General features: G+C 35.0%; 3 protein-coding genes across 3 annotated transcripts in view; all 3 read left to right on the forward strand.

Moving 5' to 3' along the window:
* The window catches only part of LOC125832220 (NAP1-related protein 2-like), a 107,957-nt gene that overhangs the window by 77,851 nt on the left and 11,323 nt on the right, over window positions 1–18,783 (forward strand). Inside the window, exon 2 of the mRNA XM_049511370.1 lies at window positions 14,225–14,335. Within this exon, the coding sequence (XP_049367327.1) occupies window positions 14,225–14,335 (111 nt within the window). The remainder of the gene's footprint in view (window positions 1–14,224; window positions 14,336–18,783) is intronic.
* Window positions 287–7,084, forward strand: LOC125832202 (probable methyltransferase PMT2). The gene is made up of 7 exons (XM_049511352.1): window positions 287–531; window positions 1,209–1,863; window positions 2,420–2,630; window positions 3,736–4,024; window positions 4,630–5,019; window positions 6,184–6,261; window positions 6,549–7,084. Exons 2-7 carry the CDS (start codon window positions 1,216–1,218, stop codon window positions 6,781–6,783), a joined length of 1,851 nt encoding a protein of 616 aa, XP_049367309.1. The 5' UTR covers window positions 287–531; window positions 1,209–1,215; the 3' UTR covers window positions 6,784–7,084.
* LOC125832209 (protein PHYTOCHROME KINASE SUBSTRATE 3-like) lies at window positions 7,422–9,702 on the forward strand. The gene has a single exon (XM_049511359.1). It carries the CDS (start codon window positions 8,308–8,310, stop codon window positions 9,688–9,690), a length of 1,383 nt encoding a protein of 460 aa, XP_049367316.1. The 5' UTR covers window positions 7,422–8,307; the 3' UTR covers window positions 9,691–9,702.

An 18,783-nucleotide genomic window follows, 5' to 3' on the forward strand; every position in this document is an offset into this window, starting at 1 on the left:
AAACTCAATTATCGAAACTAAATAGGCTTTGCTCGGGAAAAGTTCTCTTTTACCGTAAATATAATTTCCTTCACACACAATTATTTAAAATTATTAATTTTCCTTCACACACAATTGTTTGAATTACCCCTTCTGTTCAATAATATTTATCTACTATTGATTTTAATGAATATTTTAAAATAATATAAACAACTATTGTTGGGTATTAATTTCCTTCACTTTTCAAATCGGTATAGATAGAAAAAAAATAAATTGCTGGTACTCAACAATGAATGTATATTCTATTCTTTTTCCTTATAAAGTCAGAGTCTAGTAAAAACTGAGGCCACCAACTTCCAGTTCATTGAAAACATCGGATTTGTCTTTGTCAAGTAATGTCCGATGTCGTATACTCCAAACAACCGAACCGACTACTGTAAATTCCGATCAAACACTTACTTTGGACTCTTTTGAATAAATATACATCGTGATTAATCGAACAATGGTTTGATCCTATTGGAAACGCAGCAAGACTCCTCTTTCCTGAGATCCGTAAGATTTCTATCCTCAATTAGATGATTTCAATTCTTGCACAAAATTATGTTACCTAACTAGTTTTTCAGTAATTTGGACACTGTTTTTGGTTCTTTCTTTTGAATGCTTCTTTTTGAGATTTTTATGTAAAGAACCAATTTTTATTTCTTGGTATAATATCTATGATGTTGGATGATAAAAACCTCACAAGTAGAATTATGTAGGGATAGTATTAAGAGCACTAAATTGGAAACCCTGTGCTTTTGCTCCTCTTGTCTAGAGAATGAATACTCAGTTACATTGACCTTTACCTACTAAAATTGCAAAGAAAGCACATTTACTCATTGTATTGTTTATCTTCTTACTTGTATGTATAAGGATGTTTGGCATTCAAATAAGAAGTCGTTATGCCAAGGAGATTCAATCACTTATATATGTGGAGAAGAAGTTTCCCTATCTACATAGTGTAATTTTTGACCCCCCTCTTTTGTCGTCTTTATCTAAGTGCTTGCATAATTAGGGTAATCAAGAGCCTATGATAATTACTTACACTTGATCATATTTCTCAAACCAAAATATGTTTTTTAATATGAGGGTAGTCAATAACCTCTTCATCTACATCACTATTCATGACAATGAGCATTATCTTCTTTCATTGTTTCCATGTCATCTGAAATCTGTATGAACAATTCTAGGTCAATCATGGCGATAAAAGGAAATCCAGGAGATAACAGAAGCAGAGGCCCTGCGTCAATATTTATTGTAGCTGGTCTTTGTTGTTTTTTCTATCTTATAGGAGTCTGGCAAAGAGGTGGTTTCGCGAAGGGGGACAGCAAAGCTCTTCAGATAACAAAAAGGGCAGAGGACTGCAGCATTCTCTCCAATCTAGAGTATGAAACTCATCACGGCGATCAACACAGTCTGGTTGATGATCCCAAACTGAAAATCAAGCAGTTTGAACCTTGTGGTGAGCAATATGTTGATTATACACCGTGTCATGATCAAATGCGAGCAATGACATTTCCTAGAGAAAATATGAACTATAGGGAGAGACATTGTCCTCCAGAAGAAGAGAAGCTGCATTGTCTTATTCCAGCCCCAAAAGGCTATATAACTCCTTTTCCATGGCCAAAGAGTCGTGACTATGTACCTTATGCAAATGCACCACATAAAAGTTTAACAGTTGAGAAGGCAGTGCAAAACTGGGTACAGCATGAAGGTGATCTACTTAGATTTCCAGGTGGTGGAACTCAGTTCCCACACGGGGCAGATGCGTATATTGACCAGCTTGCTTCTGTGATACCAATGGGAAATGGCACAGTTCGAACAGCATTGGATACGGGATGTGGGGTGAGTAGAAATTTGTAAAAGCTTGCCAATATATTTTGTTCTTTTTATGAAGTAATTTCACTAGAAGGCACCAAGGAGATACAGGGTTACAAAAATACATATGTTAGCTCCATTACGAGAATAGGCTATGCTGTGACTAGGCAACAAAATAGATTAAGTAGACATCTAGCTTTAAGGGAGATTCCTAGTTACTACTTGAAATTAATATATACTGATCGTCATACAAGCCGTCTTAACTGCTCTGATAATCTTAATGCACTTAGTCTCGCTGCTGATATTTAACTGCTGCTTTTTCTTTGCACTATCTATCTGGTAGTTGTACTCCTTTTCGATGAGTGCTTTAACTTCGCAATGGTAGTTGAGATCAATTTTCATGAAAGCCGGTAGTTTGCATCATTATCTTGGTTTCCTCCTCTTCTTTTTGTGAGGTTAAAGCTTTTACCTTTGTTGTTGTTGCCATTATAAATGATGTATGTTCTCTTCATCAAACAAAAAATGATTGTTTCTATCCAAATTCAATCTCTATATGTTTGATGAATGGAATATGCCATCTTAGGTTGCTAGTTGGGGTGCATACCTTTTTAAGAAAAACGTTATAGCCATGTCATTCGCACCAAGAGACTCACATGAAGCTCAAGTCCAATTTGCTTTGGAAAGAGGCGTACCAGCAGTTATTGGTGTACTTGGAACCATAAAATTGCCATTTCCATCAAGGGCCTTTGATATGGCTCATTGTTCACGTTGTTTGATTCCATGGACTGCAAACCGTAAGCATCTCTTCTTTTTTCTGGATCTTGTTGTTCTTTCGATCTTTTAATCTAACTAGAAATCTGACTGGTGTAGGGGATTGCTCCACTTGAGAGATCCCCACCTATCTTATTGGATATTATGTGCTTTTGTTTAGCATTCACAGCACTTCTTTTGGTGTATATATGATACCCTGGTGATACCAACTAATTCAGATTAAGACTTAGTTTTGTTGTAACATTTTCATTAGATCTGGTATTTGTGGGATTTTTTCTGTTTGGTGAAAGACTTGTATGTTAGCCTAGGGTAAATATTATATTTGGAGAACCTCTACTTACAAATAATTCAATGTGATAACAAAATAGATCCGAATAGAATGCAATAGATATGCAGTATTCATATAGCTGACTCCAACTAATTGAGATTATCCAAAATAAGTTTGCTGATTGATATGATACCTTGGCTTTGGGAGCAGAAATTGTAAGAAAATTAATCAACTTAGACCAAATTATTACCCAAAAGATATTGCTCTACAAGCTTTTATTTGGCAAACTTATCCTGTATTTATGGTACATGATCTCCTGGTAATTCAGCAAGCATTCTCTAGTACCAATTGCCAACCAAGGATAATCCTAGATTGATTTTTCCTTTCCATTTTGGATTGAAAAATGATTCCCACTTGAAACTTTCAAATGAAAACTGTCCTATGCTAATAAGCCTAATATGTTCCCTTAGTTAAAGAATACACCTTCTTTAGTCTCATTTTATAAACATTGCAAGTGAAAATAAGATATTTTACTCGTCATATTTATACTTGTATGTGCATCTAAATATACATGATTCATGTACCAAGTCAAATGCTTTAGTATTGTGCAACATGCAAAACATGTCTTCATTTTTCTTTCTTTGGGTCCCCCCCTGGTGTTAGAGAAAGAACTTTAGGAATAAGGCACGTCTCTTTTGTTTTGGTAAGTGTTATTCAGAAAGAAGATAGTGCATGTGCAGGCCCATGAGGACTGGATATTTAATCTATTGGCTGTTTCTGTATTTTGAAATTTTTTAGTTACGTTCTTCCTTCAGTTATTTCTTATTATTTTCTGAAAACTTCTGAATTTCTCTTTTTAGGTGGACTGTACATGATGGAAGTGGATCGAGTTCTCAGACCAGGGGGGTATTGGATACTTTCAGGTCCTCCCATCAGCTGGCAGACTAGTTATAAAGCTTGGCAACTACCTAAAGAGGAGCTGGAGGAGGAACAAAGAATGATTGAAGAGATAGCTAAGCTTCTCTGCTGGGAAAAGAAGTACGAGAAAGGTGAGATAGCTATATGGAGAAAACGTGTTAACTCCGAGTACTGCAGTGAACGAGATGCCCGTGTAACTCTATGTGACCTCTCGAATTCGGAAAATGTCTGGTAACTCCTTGCACCTTATAATGTTACTCATCCAAACATTTCAGTTGTCAAATGGCCGAATAATTAGGATTTTCTTCTCCTTTATTGTGTTATTCAATGGATGTACAAAGCTGTAATTGGCAAGTATAATATCAGTTATAGAGGATTGCTTTTATGATTTTTTCCAGTCTCTTTAGTTCACGTATCTGCCCTTAAGATTTTGAGTGGCAGAGGTAATTGATTACAATGCAATAGTCAAAGGGAATACTAATTTCTGTCTGACAAATGAGTTTCTTGTAATATATGTATCCTTCTATTTTGTTGCCGTGTCCTCTGTCTTTTTTCTTCTATGGCCAAGCATGTTACATACCTACAAGCACTTGATGTTCCATGCTGAAATCAGTCCCTTCCCTTCTTTTAGCGATTATGATATGTTGAAAACCACAAAGTGGGGTAAATAGCCTCTTGTGAAATATGCGTACGACACTGCTTCATTAGAAGTACTGAATAGCATTACCTTTTGAAAATAAAAGGGGATCTGGGGATTTTGAGTTCTCTACAACTTTGGTGATAAAGTTTTTGGTTTCCATCTGATTACATGATATTAAGCCAAAAGATTGCTATAGGTATAAGAAGATGGAGGCATGTGTAACTCCGTATCCTGAAACAATCAATTCGGAGCAAGTTTCTGGTGGAGAGCTCAAGCCATTTCCGGAGAGACTTAATGCTATTCCTCCAAGAATAGCAAGTGGATCTCTTACTGGAGTCTCTGTTGAATCATTCCAGGAGGACAACAAGTCATGGAAGAAGCATGTGAAAGCTTATAAGAGAGTTAACAAGCTCCTTGACACTAGGAGGTATCGCAGTATACTAGATATGAATGCTGGCCTAGGAAGTTTTGCTGCAGCGCTAGAATCATCTAAGCTATGGGTCATGAATGTTGTGCCAACTATAGCTGAAAGGGACACTCTTGCTGTAATATATGATCGAGGCCTGATTGGCATATACCATGACTGGTAATTATATGAAGCTCCCTCATATTTTCTCATTGCTCTGTCGCATCAATTCCTCCTTTGTATTATTTTTTCTGGACAGTAAGTTGTATAAGAATAAGTAAAGATAAAAATGTTGTGGAAACATGAGTATGTTACAATTCATTTGTCCAACAGTTTAAGTTTATTTTGAGAGATGATTCCTTTTCTGTCTTTCTATTTTGTTGGAGTTGCCTCAGATCCTGTGCTAGTTTAAATTCTTAGACATGCTTAGCATAGCTTAAAGTTGTTAAATAATGATAACTAATTTTTCGCTTCTGATATGTTCCTCTCTCACTTATCATTGAAACAAAGCCCTTGAATCTTCCAGTTTAGTGATAGTGTAATTGCGTTTTCTTTTTATTTTACTCGCTGAGTAGTTGCTGCTTCTTGATACATGACATATAGGAGGATGCATCTTCATTGCATGTCCCACAAATATAAACATAAAAATTTATATTGAAGATAGGATACTGTAAGGACCTGTTGAACTCAGAATGGATAGAGCTATATATTTGTAAGGCCAAGTCAAGCTGACAAAAGCAGAACAAAGATAACAAAAGCTCATCCAGCACTTGATTGAACCTTTGACTTCATAACAGTAATCAGTACATGCCCTTTGTAGTGATTTTGAGACGAGAGGAATAGATCTGTCCAGGATGGGGAAGACTTCAGATGCAACCAGCTTTTCATATTCATATACCTGTGTAGTTTCTCTCAGGACCATATGAAAGGGAATTGGTCTTGTTTGACCTTTACTCATTATCACTACTCTATATAGTCCTTTCATATAACATCGAAGATATTATTTCTACTCTCTGTGTTGCATGTCTCGGCATTCTCAGTTGACATTAATAGTGTTAGAGGACTGCAGTTTCTATGTCTTGCAGCCTTTCTGAATCCCCCTCTTGCATATGCATCATAGGTAGCTTGAGGTTTTACCTAATAGGGAGATTTGCATGATTTCTTGTGTTTGTGATGCTAAAATTGCAACAGTATGAGCCAACCCTTCTCTGTTGGTGCTGATGTTCTTAATTCTTTTATGTTTTTTTTTTACGAATAGGGGGGATTTTGGTATCATGTGAATTTGCTATCTTGAGCTTTCCTCTCTTATTGTTAGTTCATCTTTTTTCCAACTTTCAAATTCAGGTGTGAAGCCTTTTCTACCTACCCTCGGACATATGACTTTATTCATGCAAATGGGATCTTCAGCTTATACAAGGACAAGTAAGTTCTTCAGACTCCACTTAATCTGTAGAATCTAGGACATTGCAATTTAGCATCTGCCAATAGTCTGTCATGGAGACAACTCCTTGCTGTAGGAGGGCACCATATATATAGAAAATAGATGATACAGTTCTTTTTTCTTTTTTTTTTTTGTGTGCGTGTGTGTGTGGGGGCGGGGGGGGGGGGGGGTGGGCATACATCTAATCGACGTGCACATAGAGTTTGACCTTGTTAAACTTTTTGATCATGCCACTACTGCTATTGCATCTGAGTTGCTTTACTTGCAGATGTAATACCGAAGACATTCTACTGGAGATGGACAGGATTCTTAGACCAGAAGGCGCAGTTATTTTCCGAGATGATGCAGATATTCTTGGCCAAGTAAAAAGAATTGTATCTGGAATGAGGTGGAAAACAAAAATGGTAGATCATGAGGATGGTCCTCTTATCTCTAAAAAGGTATTGTTTGCTGTCAAAAGATACTGGGTTGTTGGAGATAACAACTCAACCATCTTACGGTGAATGGTATGACAAAGCAGCTTATTTGGCAGATAGTTAGCTATCTGGTTCTTGGCCAGAGTTGGTATTATTCTTTTCCTGCGGGAGTTCAGAGTAGACAACAACAAGCAGCGATCTTTGCTGTTTCTCATGGTATCTTTTTTTATTCTTCTTACTTAGAGGTTGCAGGTAAGAAAAGTTTTTAGATCTCTTATGCCTCATTGGATGTCTATTAAAGGGCTTCATTTTGATCTCCTTGTGTAGTATTGTTATCATCACTAAATTCTTTTCTTGTTTTGCTATATACCATGAATTATAACAGTTCATAAATTCCAGCTGAGCAGAATGAGTTATGGTTGGGGATCTGCTTACTTTCTAATGTCCTATTCTACGAGAACATCTTAACTAATTGAAGCAGTTTATTACAGAACTAGACGTGGTCATAGCACAACATCTAGGAAAACACTGAAATTAGCTGATTACAAAATGGAGGTTTATAGGAAGATGGTATTTAGTAAATGTAATCACACCCTGGCAGATTACTCTCATTGTTGAAACAGTTCACTTTAGCCAAATGATTTTCTGAATAAGATTTAATTTAGATTTTTTATATAATACTCCAAATATATTAGTGAAATCTGGTAGCTTTTCAAGTCTATGAGTGTTTCACTAACTGAAAGAAGTGGAACTCAACAAATAGCTCTAGATATGCAACCGTCTCTCCATTTTGTGTTGCTGTACTTGGTAATCCAACTAGTCATGTACCTGACAAGATCTCCAAAATCAGTCTGTAAAATTGAAACGTCTAACCATCTGCGGGGCAGGCAAATCATTCAATACTGAATTTTGTAAAGGCATCGAAATTCATTATGGTGTGGATCGTGTTATCTTGAGTCCCTACCTTTTGGGGGTTCACTTGGATGAGTGGTGGACCTTTGTCTTTGTTTTTGAGTTTTCTCTTGAACCTCTTGTTATCTGATGCCTAGCTATCCTCATAAGCCGTTGCATTTATTCTATGTAATTAATATGTATTCTTCATGTGGATGTATTGACTGTCAAAAACTGCTAACTGTTAGGTATAGAATGGAAGATCTATTTAGTTGAAAGAACATCTGAGGTACTGTAAAGTCTCTGTGATTTATCGTGTTAGATTTGGTGAGAGATTACAAGGCTGTCAATATTAGGCTTCTCTAAACACGTAGGATCCACCACCTTAAAGCTAAAGGACCCCCCATCCCCACCCCCACCCCCAACAAAACACAAAACCTCTGCACTGTTCCCTTGTGATTCCATGAAAAGCCAATATTATAAAGGAGTGCATAAAGAACCTACAGAAAACAAAACTTCTTCAATCAGAATTTCATCTTTTTGACATAAGCCTCCCTTCTGATATTTTGACACCTTTGTGTATGTTGCTTACCTGCTTTCCATGAATCCTTTTGATCGATACCTTTGAAGATACTAATACATACAACTCCTCTCGAACTATAGTTTCTTATAGTTCAAAATTTCTTTAACTCTCCAGAAGTAAAAATCATATTTGTTTCCATGTCAGCCGATGATAATGCAACCGGTCTTCGTGTTGCATCATTTTCCTGTTACCTCAGCAACCCTGAGGAGAGCTTTGTACACAAACTTCATGGGGTTGCAGTTGAGCCTGCTTTTAGTTCACCCCCCGAGACACCATTTTCTGTTACTAAAGTAAACGCTGCCAAGGTAGCTACTGCAAAGCCATCCTTAAACAGCACCAGAGATAACCCTGCCAATCTTCGTGTGGAGTCTTTCTCTTCTTATCTCAAAACCGGGGAAGACAACTTTGCGTTTAAGGCTTCAGGAGCTCCAGTTCGAGATCCCACTATTTCTTTTGTATTTCCTCAACAGCCTCCGTTTCATAATGCAAAGCAACTGGAACAAATCAAGTCCAAAGACGGGGAGATTAGCATATTTGGTGCTGACAAGTACTTCAACATGCAACTGGATTATGGAGCTGCCTCTCCAGCTGGGGTGAGGTACAGGGGGAGACTAAATGAAGGAACAGTAGATGTGCCCCATGTGAAGCAGAATTCCCAGTCAGGAACTCCTACCATTTGTTCTGAGTCAAGCAGCTGGAATAGCCAAAATGTCCTGTTACAGAATCTTCGGCGAAATGTAGTGTATCCGACAAAGCAGAAGAAGATGACAAGAATGAGATTTTTGCCTACTTTCAGCTGTCAAGGCCCTTGTTTGGACAAGAAAGCAGTCTATGTGAATGAGAGTATAGGACTTGGATTTTCCCAGCCAGGATCAAAGCATGGATTAAGAAGTCCTTTTGCCTTGAGTTCTGGCTCTTGTGGAACAGAGGTTCAAACACACTGGGATGATCATAATCTAAGCATTGAAGACCAAAGAAAGTCACTGGAAGTGTTTGGGTCTGGCAAAATGGGAAAAGGAGATATAGCAGTGAACTTAGAGAGGAAACTATCTATGTTAACCTGGGACGCCATTCCCAAGGTCCAAAACCTCCCTACAACCACCAATGGAAGCAGCACGGTCTGTGATGACATGGCTAGTGATGCTAGCTCTGATTTATTCGAAATTGAGAATATATCCAGCAGTGAATATGGACTTGTGAATACACAAACATTAGGTGATTATAGCAGCTGCATGTCTCCAACAACTCAGTATGATGCACCAAGTGAGGCCAGCATTGAGTGGAGCGTTGTCACAGCCAGTGCTGCTGATTACTTGTCGGTTATCTCAGATTATGATGAGAAGAACTTTGGCTTTGGTGGTTACACATATTCAGGAAACACAGCCAAGAAAACCACCAAAACCAAGAACCCTGCAGGCAAAGAGGTGCAAAAAACTTACCCTAGTACTGGGCTTTTAGGTTGCAAGACCCAAAAAGCAGTAAATGTGGCTGAAACTGTGCATAAGGCAAAACAAAGATGAATTTTCCTCTTTAGTTCAGTAAAATTGTGAGAATAATAAAAAAAGCTTAATGGTTTGGTTGGAGTTGTACTTTGTACAATCATAGCTTAATCACTATCTTCTTGTCTTCAATAAAAGAAAAAGTTTGTATTATTGTAGCTAATTTGTCTTCCTCTCAACTGCTATTCAGCTAGTACTCGTCAGTAAGTGTCTCTTTATGTCAAGAAAAGCCTCAACACCCTTCATATATTAAAATCATATAGTTTCAAAGCTCAGGTTAATTTAAAACCACAAAAATAAGTAACCAAGGCCAACCTTGTCTGAAGAAAAAAGATAACATTATTATTTTTGTTTGTTTTATGTTTCTCCCTGATATTCCATAGTTATTATTATTTGAGCATCTCATCTATATATCTTGAAACAAAGCTACTTTCCAAAAGACATGTTTGCCTCACTTTAGAGTCATCAAATCCAAATATCAGACTACCATTTTTCAACCCTAAAAGGCCCTACTTCAACAGAATTTTGCTTCAAATAGAGATACACATTGGAATTTAAACGTATGCCCTCAAGTGATGTTGTCTGCCTTGTTCCTTGGCAAGGTTTTCATGACTGTTTGTTAGGTAAAAAGTAATTCAAAGTCGTAGGAAATCAAAATTGGTTAGAATCTGATATTTAATTCATGTCTAGATAGGATTTATAGTAAAAAAAAAAAGAAGAGTAACTACGTTTTCCGGGTTATAGTTTTATGCACAATTATAACTAGGAGTGTTTTTACCTATTTTCATATAGTCGAAGATAATAAAGATTATCCAAAGATTTATAATTATATATATAAAGTATTCGCTATCATTCGACCAAGTTGGTTGGACCCATATGCTACACCAAAATTAATTAGAAAATTCCACTTGAACTGTTTTATATGTAGCAGGTGTACTTCCCAAGTTTATCAAACTATTTTATCCAAATATAAGAGTTTGTTGAGCTCCTATCTAATATTTATTATTCCACAATTTGAATAGTTTGTAATTGAAATTGCGGGTTAATTCTGTCAAAATATAAAATAAATAAATAATTAAAAATGCATTTTATTTTTAACAACCTAAGCTTTCATATTAGATTATTACTCACTTTTACTTTCTATAAAAGAAGGTAATTAAGAGATCATACATAAATTCTAATCTCACTATTTATTTATTTTTTAAAAAAGATCACATAAGTTGATCATAAAAAAAACGCAGGTAAGGAAGCGTGTTTAAATATAGGGAAAAGGCACAAGTAGCTCGTAGGCCTACACTATAACCGAAATCTCAAAGACACACCTTAATTAAACCAAGGTCCTATTACCCTCTGAACTCATTTGTTTTGTAATTTTATACACCTTTTGGCTTACATGGCACACTTCGTGACTCCACATAGTTGAGGCGCGTGGATGATGTTCGGATACCATGTAAGCTAAAAAGGTGTACAAAATTTTAAAAAAAAATGAGTTCAGGGGTAATAGGACCTTAGTTTAGTTAAGGTGTGTCTATGAAATTTCAGTCATAGTCTAGATAGGTACTGTGCCTTATTCCTTAAATATAATACTACATTTAGTAACTAAAAATTGGTACTACTATTTTTTTTAATAACTTAAGGTATTTATATGAGATAAAATATTGAGATGATCATATACTCCCTTAGACTCAAGTCTCAACTATGCAAATATTGTACTACTATAATTTAAGCAAAATCATTTCAAGTCACTACGATTTTGCATCAGAATCTCCCCAATAGGATAAGCTTTGGAAAAAACATCAAATATATGGCATTAAATAATCATTTTATAGTGGCTTCCATTGTCCTATTTGAGAACACAAAAAGGAAACTGACATTATTTAGCTCGTCGACATGGTGGGAATGTATAACATGCTGATCAATCTGTTAACGACTCCAAACTGTTGAAACAGATAGGTCTTGATGCTATAGGGGGTGAGTAGAATTATATATATATATATATATTAAGTAGGAGTTCAATAATTGGAAGAATCAAAAGGAAATGTCAATCAGCTGACATAACCACATGACAGTCATCCTTCTATGTAATTTCACTAGTGAAATTTAAGAAGGATATGATGTATAATTATGTACATAGTTTTATCTTATCTTATAAAGGTAAAGAAACTAATTTTCATAGATTTTCAGCTCATATCGCATTTACAAGACTGAATTGTGATGGACGAAATTCATTAATCCTCTATTTGAAGGTGAATATAAGGAGAGTATTATAAATTCATCTGAACTCATTATTTTTCAATCAAATTATATAAAAAATAAATATCTAAAATTATGTGTTCTAAACTGGGCCAACTCTAGACTTTAAAGTCGTCTCTATCTCTATCTCTAGTCTCACTTTCATAAAACAGTGTGCTGGGCTGTAAAATTGGTGTGCAATAAACTAAACAATGATTTTTCTTTGAACTAATTATCAAACCATCGTCTATTGTGACGCATAGATACAATATCATCGATTTCAAATATAGTAAATGACAAAAAATTTGACGAAAATTTTGCCTTCGCATATATCAGGCTCAATCAGAGACAAATAACATATCGTATCGATAAAGGTGTCACGATACAAAATTACAAAGGTCCCCTATTTTAATTATTACGGATTAATAGTGAAGAAGAAAAGCTGCATGTCGTGATCGAGTAGTTAGCAATATTATGGAGTCACATGGTTGATATAGGCCTTGATTTAATATAGCAAAAAGTTAGAAACTAAACTAAATATATAGTAGAGTACTATTCAAATAACAAAATATTATGGTATACTATGTGTTAGTTGTTATCTGATAAGATTATTAATTACTCTAAGTTGTTATGACATTGAAAGAAGAATGTTTGGAGGGCCTTCAAAGGAATGTTGGATATCTTCCACCAAATTTGAGGATGGAATTTCTCAAGTACTATTAAATTGGTAGGCCTAGTAATGGGAATGTTTTCTTCAATATGGACCAATTGGAGTTGTGTATCAATGTCAATGTAAAAGTTTGAAGATAACCATATTAATATTTAATTAGGACCACTCTTTTTTTATAAACATAAAATTCTATTTACATACTCTAAGCATGGTTGTCAAGAAAAGGACTCACATTAATAGGGAAATAAATCAGTAGACGGGTGGATGCACAATTGCACATTATTGACTTTGTTACAACTTTAGGGGTGTCCTTTCTATATTTTCCTCATTTGGCTTAAAGTACGTGGATGAATAGTTATCTCTATAATTACCGGTATTAATATGTATATACAATTTATATCTTGAAAAATGATGTATACTTATACAGTTATACCCAAATCGTACATGTTGTTACACTTGTTAGGACATAATAGTGAAATATAGCACATCACATAACTTATTGAATTAAATTTTGGGTCATTCACGCAAATGCCCCTATTTTGGGTTGTTCCTCAAATTTGTGATCTTCTAAAAGTTAAAATAACTCGATATAAGTTTGTATTTTTGTATCATAATATAACATAAGTTATACTTTACAAGGCATAAAAAGTTATGTTGCTTAGTTCCTATAGAACTTATGCCAGAGATAAAAGTTCTCTAAACTTATGTTGAACGAAATTAAATCAGAGATAAGAACTTTGTTCCACAAAATTTCATTAATTGAGCAATATAAGCATAAGTTAAAGACCATCATATTTAATTTGATAGACAAAAATAAAAGACTACCACCATGGAAAAACTTATTCAATTTCATGAATCACCTATGGTTTATGATCTTGATTGCTTGTTTCGATTAAATCTTCTCGTAAAAGTATTTGAACAATATTTGAAGGGCTTTACAAACAATTGGTGGATCATGGGTCATCTTAGTGAGTCCAACTCATATTTTTGGATAAAGAAGCCTTGTATTTTTTTTGGGCTGATAGCAGAGGAAGCCCACCTATGATGGGTTGGTCCAAAAGGTTATGTTCTGATGAGATGAAATATTAGATTTAGACGAAACGATTACAATAATATTCAAACTTATTACTAACAGTTGATTTTGAAAATTTTCATTTTCTTTCAAAGACAGAATATTATACGTAGTATTTATTTTTGGCAAAGCGCATATTGGAATTTCACAACCAATATTTTTTACAATTTTTGTTTTGTTATCCAACCCTTGCTCAAGTATTACATGTATCAAAAAAAAAAAAAAATACTCAACAAACGTGTATTTTTAAATCGTTTTTTTTATGGTTATATTAGTTTTTTTTTTTTAATTATAGGAGAAATGAATTATCATAATAATAATAATAATAACATTTACGTTTCAAAAATAAATATGACAATATACAAACATAAATCAATGTGTTTCTACAGAGAGAGAAATTGAAAGATTAAAGTGAAGTAGTCAGGCTCAAGCTCAACACGGTCACAGTCCTAAGACGCGCCCGCGCCACTTTCCAAAGAGAGAAACGTGAGGGTTTTAGCCCATTTTAGGGTTTAAGACCTCATAAGAAACAAGGGATAGCACCGTGCAGCAGCTATCTCCAAAGAAAAAAGAAAAGAAAGATGGGTGCAGAAGCCAAAAAGCAGAAAATGGCAGAAGAGGAAATCGGCATTGATGGGAAGCTGGTTATTTCTGTTGAGAAACTGCAAGAGGTTCAAGACGAACTCGAGAAGGTACACCTATTTTTCTCACTGAGAGAAAACTTCTTCTACTTTCTATGCGTTTGTATCAGTTGCTTGTTACTTAGATTTTAAGCTTTAACTTTGACTAGTTGCTGTGTTTCCCTTTTGGTTGGAGCCTACTTATATAATTAAGATAAGTTCAAATAAAGAAATTCCAATTATGGAACAAGATGTAAACTTAAGAACCGGAAAGACTTCAAAGATTTGGGTTGATAAAGGTGAAAGGGAAAGGAAGAAATGTAGAAAAGAGTTGGGTTGTCTTTTTCCAGAGGACAACAAAATTTACTACTGCCCCTGTCCCAATTTATGTGTCAATTTTCCTTTTTTCGAGAGTCAAACCGTTTAAGTATGACCGAAAATTTGCGTGCGGAATCTTCAATTATTTTGAAATGAAATTTATATATTTGTAAACTACTTATAAAAGGTACTATAAGTCACAATAATTAAAAGATATATGAAAAATTTACGGTCAAAAATAGGCTTATTTGTATCTCAAAATCCGAAAAGTGCCACATAAATTGAGACGGAGTGAGTAGTAAATATTTCAAAAGAATAGTAAAACCTATGTTTCTATATTTTGACTTGAGGATCCCAAGGGTTTAGAATTGCCTTTAATTTTGTAATTGTTGCATACTCTGAGCTATTGATGGGAGAGATGGTTCGGGTAATTGGACCAAGCAAGGGGAGATGGTTCTTATGTGGTTGCCCTCGAGCTTTTGTGTTGCTTGGGTTTTTCTGTCTTGTGGACCATTGCAAAACTAGAAACATAAGTTTGGCTTAGACTTGGGGTGAAAAGGAGGCAGTGGGAAGGGGTTAATTTTAAAGTTCAAGTAATATTGTCATTGAAGAGATAATCAGAGCAAATTAAATAAAGAAAATACATCAAAAATAAACAAGAAAGCTTGAAGTGAGTGGGGGGAATGTTTCAAAGAATCATCACCTCTTGCTTGAGATTGAAAGACTGTAACACCCATTCTTCTGTTTGTCATTTCCTTTTAATCAATTGTGAAATGAGAAAAACAGTTGTGTAAAGTTGTAGGCAAATCAAAGACTCATGACCAGCTCCAATGATGGTCCTTTTAGTTCAAAGGAAAAGCTCAACATAAAATGATTTAGGTAGCAGCAGTAAGGGTGGCAACGGAACCGGGAGGTTCCGGTTCCGGTTCCGGTCCGTTCCGGTCCGTTACCGGTTCCGTCTCGGTTCCGGATAGTGCCGGTTAATTCCGGACTTGTTCCGGTCCGGGAGGGGTAACGGGACGGAAACCGGGATTTTACCGGTCCGTCCCGGTCTGGTTAGTCCCGGTTCCGTCCCGGTCCGGTCCGGTTCCGGTCCGGTTCGGAACTTTTTTTTTTTTTTTTTTAAAATCTGAAAATTTAAAAAATAGCCGTTGAGAGCCGTTGGGCAACGGGTTTTGGGCCCCACCAACGGCTCTTTCACCCCATAACCCCCCATTTACACCTCCCTACCCCCCAAACTTTTTTTAATACCCCAAACTTCTTAAAACTACATTTTCAACCTTTTTTTTAACTATAAATTCCCCTAATCTTTCATTCTTTTCACTCACAAAAATATCTTATAATCTCTCTACTCTCTAGTCTCTACTCTCTAAATTCTCTTATTCTCGACTTCTCGTTAAAATTACGAATTTGAACTTTGGAAATTGGAGCTTCAAAATTCAACTTTCAATTTTCGCCTTCCGGTCATACACGTCTACTTTTTTAAGTAGACGTTTGGTACATTCGTTCCAACTCACTTTTCATTTAGTTATTTATTTGTTTACATTTAATTATTTATTTTGTGAGTAATTAATCTCTAGTCTCTACTTATTTAGTTGTTTATTTGTTTAAAACTTTGCTAATCATTTTCGTATTATATATAATTTGCTCACTTTTTATATTTTGAATATGGATTTTGGAAAAAACATTATTGAAAAGGGTAAAACAACCATAGTTAATTCGTTCACTAATTTATCTAGCTCAAAATCCAAGAAAAATAAAAAAACCGGTAGTACTTCTCAATCTAAAACTAAAAAAACTTCTCAATTAAGAATAAATACGGATGATTATACGCATGTTGATGAAACTGTTTTTAATATTGATAGTAATAGTGGATTAGATCCTTATCATGAACATTTACAAAGAAGATTTGGTAATTTTGAAGAGGAATTACCTGAAGATGATGAACATGATGTTAATGATTATGTTGATAGTTTTGATAATAATGTTGATGAATATGATGATGATGAAACTGAGCCACCGTCGGCTACTAGTCCCCCTCCCAATCCCTCTTCCCCGGCTCCCGCTCCCTTTCGTTGTCCTGCTCCCATTCCCCCCGTGCATCCTAGGACTAAGGTAGAACGCGCTAAAAAATCAGTTGTGTGGCAATTTATGACTCAGAATGAAGATAAAACACAAGCTATTTGTAATAAATGTAAACATAGAATGAATCATAAAACTGTAGGAAAACAGGGTGGGACGGGACATTTGAGTAATCATTTAATGTCATGTTGTAAAAATGAATTTTTGCATGCTAAAGCTGTAGCCGAAGCTAAAAAAAATAGTACCACCCTTCCTGAAAATGTAGGAGTAGATGGCTCTAATATGGTCCAAACACAATTAAATCCTTCTAATGTTTCTGGTTCTAGTATACAACGGTCATATAGTAGAGAAAAAGATCTTGAAGAATTAGCTAAAATGATTGTTGTTATGGGTTTGCCATTTAACTGCTTGTTTGTTAAACCCACATTACAAAGATGAAGGTGCAGCACGAATGGTTGATAAAATATATTTTAATTTGGGTATTGATAGTGAAGATGATGAAACACCTAGTTGTCAAGATGTTAAAGATAGTATAAAAATTGAAGCTAGAAAATTGTACGACTTGTATAATAATTCTAATATAAGGAATGTAGTACATAACGAAGAGCCTCAAAGTTCTAGGAGTAGATATAATAATGAAGATGAAATTGATGATATGATAGATTGTATTATTGAACTTTCTCATAATGATAGAAATGATTTTGATGCATATATTAATCAAAATACAGAACCTACTACTATTGATCTTCTAGAATGGTGGAGCAATCGCGGCAAAGAATTTCCAAAACTACAACCGGTTGCTCGAGATGTGTTAGCTATTCAAGCATCTTCAGTAGCTTCGGAAGGCGCTTTTAGTGCAGCAAGATTTCAAATTGGAGAGCATAGATATTCATTAGCAGCAGATAGCTTGGAGATATCCGTACTATTTAGAGATTGGATTAATGGCGAGAGAAGGAGTTATGGTCGTCCACCTCTACCGACCAAATTTGAAAATGACGTTGATGAAATAATGCTAGATTTTAGTGATGACGGCATTGATGCAATGGAAGAACTAGCTAATCAACCAATTCCAGAGCATGTTACTAGAGAAATGTTAAATGATTTAAAAAAAGATTTCCTTGGTAGCATGAACTATTAAATTTAAATGTCTATTAGTATGAGTATAATAATTCGAGGTCTAATTCAAACAGAACCCTTCCTAGAAGGTGGCTGTGTAGATTAGATTTTTTAATACTCTACTAATATTTTGTAACTCAACTTGTACTATTTAATTAATATTAATAAAAGTATAGGCTATTCGCCTTAATTTTTTTTTATTATTGTCTTCAAAAGTTTAAATTTAACTTTTAATGTGTGAAATTTAAACTTTTATAGTTTTAAAGTTTTAAATTTTCAAATTTTTAAAGTGTGAAATTTAAACTTTTATAGTTTTAAAGTTTGAATTTAAATTTTCAAACTTTTAAAATTTAAACTTTAAAGTGTGAAATTTAAATTTTTATAATTTTATAGTTTTAAAGTTTATAATTCAAATTTAAAATTTCTAACTTTTAAAGTGTGAATTGTGAAATTTAAACTTTTTATAGTTTTAAAGTTTGAAATTTGAATTTAAATTTTCAAACTTTTAAAGGGTGAAATTTAAACTTTTATAGTTTTAAAGTTTGAATTTAAATTTTCAAAGTTTTAAATTGTGAAATTTAAACTTTTATACTTTTAAAAGTTTGAAAGTTTGTATTTAAAACTTTAAAAGTATAAATTTTTAAGTGTAATATTCCTAATTTTTTAATTTTAATAAAAAAATATAATTTATAACGGTTGGACCCGGTTTCCGGTCCGGTCCGGTCCGGTCCGTTACCGGTCCGGGACGGGTTCGGGTATTTTTTTCCGGAATTATCGGTTCCGGTCCGTCCCGGTTCCGGTTCGGTTCCGGCCCGTGGTGCCCGGTTCCGTTCCGGTTCCGGAACGTCCCGGTCCGGTAGTTCCGTTACTGGTTCCGTTGCCACCCTTAAGCGGCAGTGAGGTTTGTACAAAGTAAGATAGCCGCTGCAGTTTCAATCTCTCTAATAAGTTCCAATTTTCCATCTATGAAGTTTACTGGTAGTGGCTCTTGTTTTGCTACCAAG

This window comes from Solanum verrucosum, unplaced genomic scaffold (genome assembly GCF_900185275.1).
Source record: "Solanum verrucosum unplaced genomic scaffold, falcon-dt-bn FXZP01000009.1, whole genome shotgun sequence".
NCBI classification, from domain to species: Eukaryota; Viridiplantae; Streptophyta; class Magnoliopsida; order Solanales; family Solanaceae; genus Solanum; species Solanum verrucosum.

Bases quoted from the DNA above. Each gene is read 5' to 3' on its own strand.
- LOC125832202 (XM_049511352.1), top strand. From the start codon at position 1,216: ATGGCGATAAAAGGAAATCCAGGAGATAACAGAAGCAGAGGCCCTGCG. The intron at 4,025-4,629 runs GTAACTCCTTGC...AGATTGCTATAG, and splicing joins TCGAATTCGGAAAATGTCTG to GTATAAGAAGATGGAGGCAT. The intron at 5,020-6,183 runs GTAATTATATGA...TTTCAAATTCAG, and splicing joins ATTGGCATATACCATGACTG to GTGTGAAGCCTTTTCTACCT.
- LOC125832209 (XM_049511359.1), top strand. From the start codon at position 8,308: ATGTCAGCCGATGATAATGCAACCGGTCTTCGTGTTGCATCATTTTCC.